Genomic DNA, 2,965 nt, shown 5'->3' with positions numbered 1-2,965 from the left:
TTCCCTTGGGCAAGGAACTTCACCTCGATTGCCTACCTAGCCACTGGGTGGCCAAGCCAGCTCAAGTCAGTGCTGGTCCCAAGCCCGGATGAAATAAGAGAGAATGATTACCTAAAAAGGTAACACCGGCACTCTTCGTGGAAAGGAACTGGGGACCCTACCACGTACTCACTCCAAGAGCATCACAACGTGAAAACTGCAATTGAGTATCATGCTGTGACCACGGCGGCTCAGACATGAACCTACCGTTAAATGATGATGATATATATGTATATGTATGTGTATAATATATTTATATATATATATATATATATATATATATATATATATATATATATATATATATATATATATATATATAAAACAAAACTTTACAGCTCAGACATGCCAACATGCATTTTCCTTATACACAGAAATAACCAATAAACAGGAGACACAGGGATAATTAAATATAGTTCTCTTTTCCTGTTTTTAATAAATAAAATTTCATTTGTATGCTGTCATTATTATATGTTATGCAGATAAAGGTATAATCATACAATTACTAGCAAATAATAAAAAATATATAGATATATATTCCCTTACCCCTTGTACATAGTACAAAACAAAATGCTATGCAAGATAGATCTGGTGCGAAACCCATAAAATTGCTGAAATGCCATGCAAAAAATAGTTCTCCTAAAATTAGCTTAAGATAAACATCAGATCAAAATGACTTACAAGGTCCTTAAGTTTAGTAATTTGGAGGTTCTATTCATTATTTACATGGTGCAAATATTATAAAAATGACTCTCAAGGAAACTGATGACTAAGTTATATATTTTCTGTTTTAGAAAGTGAAACATCTAAAATATGGCTAAATGTTATCACATTATTTTTTTATATTTCACAAACCAATATCATGAACACTCATATCTCTCATGTATTCCTTACTCTTTATTATATCTCGTTTATCTCAACATCTCGCACATTTCCTGGAAAAGCTATTGAATAGGTATGGTCTTATTTTCAGAGTCCTATGGTGATCCCTATGCCATAAGCAGTTCAACAACTAGGAGAGCAAAGGAAGCTGCCATATTTATTATAGGCACTGCTGGACAAAAGAAACAGCAGGGGGATGTGACTGATGAAAGAAGAACAGAGTAAAGAAGGGGACAGAGAAGAGAGTGAACTACAGAATGAAAAGGAGAAGGAAAATGAAGTTACATCACATTCATCTACAATGATCTAGTTTTGATTTACATTTTTTTATTCATTTTTTTTTTAGGTTCTGGAAGCCCATTAGTTTTTGCTTATGAAACTATGATTCTCTGATTAGGGCGTCACTGAAAATTCAAAGGATCTAGAAAAAATAATGTAAGGAAAGGAAAAGACTAAGAAGACACCATGGACTGCAGAGAGATAAAATTCAGTCCTTTATTTTACTTCCAAAAGTTTTCAGTATTCAAAGGAGATTAAAAGTTTTGCTTCTCTAAAACTAGATGGAAGTCCTATAGGAAGATATACTAGGTATCAGATAATTTAAACATGGAAAACATCATTTCACATTATGTATTCAGGAAGACATCATTATCAGCAAAATAATGTTAAGAATTGCTTTCTTTGGAAGACACATTTTGCACATAATTAGTTAAAAATGATAAGCAACAAATATCCAGCATTAAAACTTCAATCAAGCATTGCTTGAGATGTCACTGTGTGCCTATCATTTGAAAAGCACTTTGTACTTAACCTATGATGCAAATGGATTACATTTTAAAAATAATGCTTTTAGCACAAAATTCCAAATGAGACCAATGCCCACTTCAACAATGGAAGTACAATAATCATTCACTTCTATCTAAGGCCAACAGGTTGAGTAAGCCTTGGCGTGGCAGAGGAGTCAGTTGGCCTGGCAAGTGATGTCAGCACAACCTGCATCTGAGAGAGCTTCTGCTGCACAGAGAGTGGCAACTTGTCATTGCTTGAGTATGTAGCTGAGACTCCAGATGTGTCAGTGAAGACCACCTTTGGCGAGTTGCTGCTGACCTGCAGCTGTGTTCCATCAAGGTACTCCACTGATACCTGTCCCTCCTCATCCTGAAATGTGGTATTTTAATTATATCTAATCCCGTCTTAATGCTATAGAAATTATAGTTAAATTATCATAAAAAAAGGATTACAAAGTTCCTTTTGCAAAAATTATAGAAATTATATTTCTTATTTTTATAGAAATCCATTAGAATTTAAAATTATTTTGAAGTAATTTCTGCCTTACAGAAACAAAAGGCATGAATGAGGATGAACAGACGACTAATTATCATGCATATTTTTTTACTCTAATTTCAGAGCTAACATGAAATGAAAGATAATAAAAATTACTATTTTTGTAACATACATTACAATAAAGTACACTCATCAGAAAATTCACCATCATTATTATTACTGATATCTTACTTAAGTTCCAAATAACTTACCTGTGATGCCCAACCAACGTTGTGAACATAGACACGAGAGACGGAATGTTTTGAGGAGCCCGTTGTTCCTTTGGAGTCATTTCGAGGGATGTGGGGATTCAGTGGTGCGCGCAGTCGAGGGATGAAGCTTCCTCCAACCTGAACACTTGCAACAGAGCCCTCAAATGACCCAAGCTTTTAGATGGGGACAAAAAGAAGTTGTCAGTTTTATACCACAGACAAATAATATTTATGAAAAATGAAAAGATATATTATGGTTCTACCATTACTAAATGTCTTCCATGTAATAAATCTGACTATCTTCAAATCAAATAAAAATGAGACAATGTAACTAATCTACCTGTGCTGCAACGTTTCTTGGTAATTTGTACGACTGCAGTGACACTGGTGAAAGGTTTTCTTTATCTTCTCGCGGGCTAGAAGAACTACGGGCACTGCTAGGAGGAGTTGCTGATGCTGATGCAGGTTTACGTCCTACAATGACTGGAAAGCAACTCAGACCAGTCTTT

General features: G+C 34.6%; 1 protein-coding gene across 1 annotated transcript in view; it reads right to left on the bottom strand.

Annotated features, from left to right (window-relative positions):
- Positions 1 to 455: 455 nt before the first annotated feature.
- The window catches only part of LOC119592945 (serine/threonine-protein kinase PLK4-like), a 13,145-nt gene continuing 10,635 nt past the window's right edge, over positions 456 to 2,965 (bottom strand). Inside the window, exons 11-13 of the mRNA XM_037941839.1 lie at positions 2,797 to 2,965; positions 2,457 to 2,630; positions 456 to 2,079 (exon numbers count right to left, since the gene is read on the bottom strand). The exon at positions 2,797 to 2,965 is cut by the window's right edge and continues 50 nt beyond it. Coding sequence (XP_037797767.1) covers positions 1,837 to 2,079; positions 2,457 to 2,630; positions 2,797 to 2,965 — 586 coding nt within the window. The 3' untranslated portion in view covers positions 456 to 1,836. The remainder of the gene's footprint in view (positions 2,080 to 2,456; positions 2,631 to 2,796) is intronic.

The sequence above is a fragment of the Penaeus monodon genome, chromosome 3, assembly GCF_015228065.2.
Source record: "Penaeus monodon isolate SGIC_2016 chromosome 3, NSTDA_Pmon_1, whole genome shotgun sequence".
Lineage (NCBI taxonomy): Eukaryota > Metazoa > Arthropoda > Malacostraca > Decapoda > Penaeidae > Penaeus > Penaeus monodon.
Note: the sequence above shows the minus strand (reverse complement) of the source record. Positions and strands in the feature narration are given on the sequence as shown.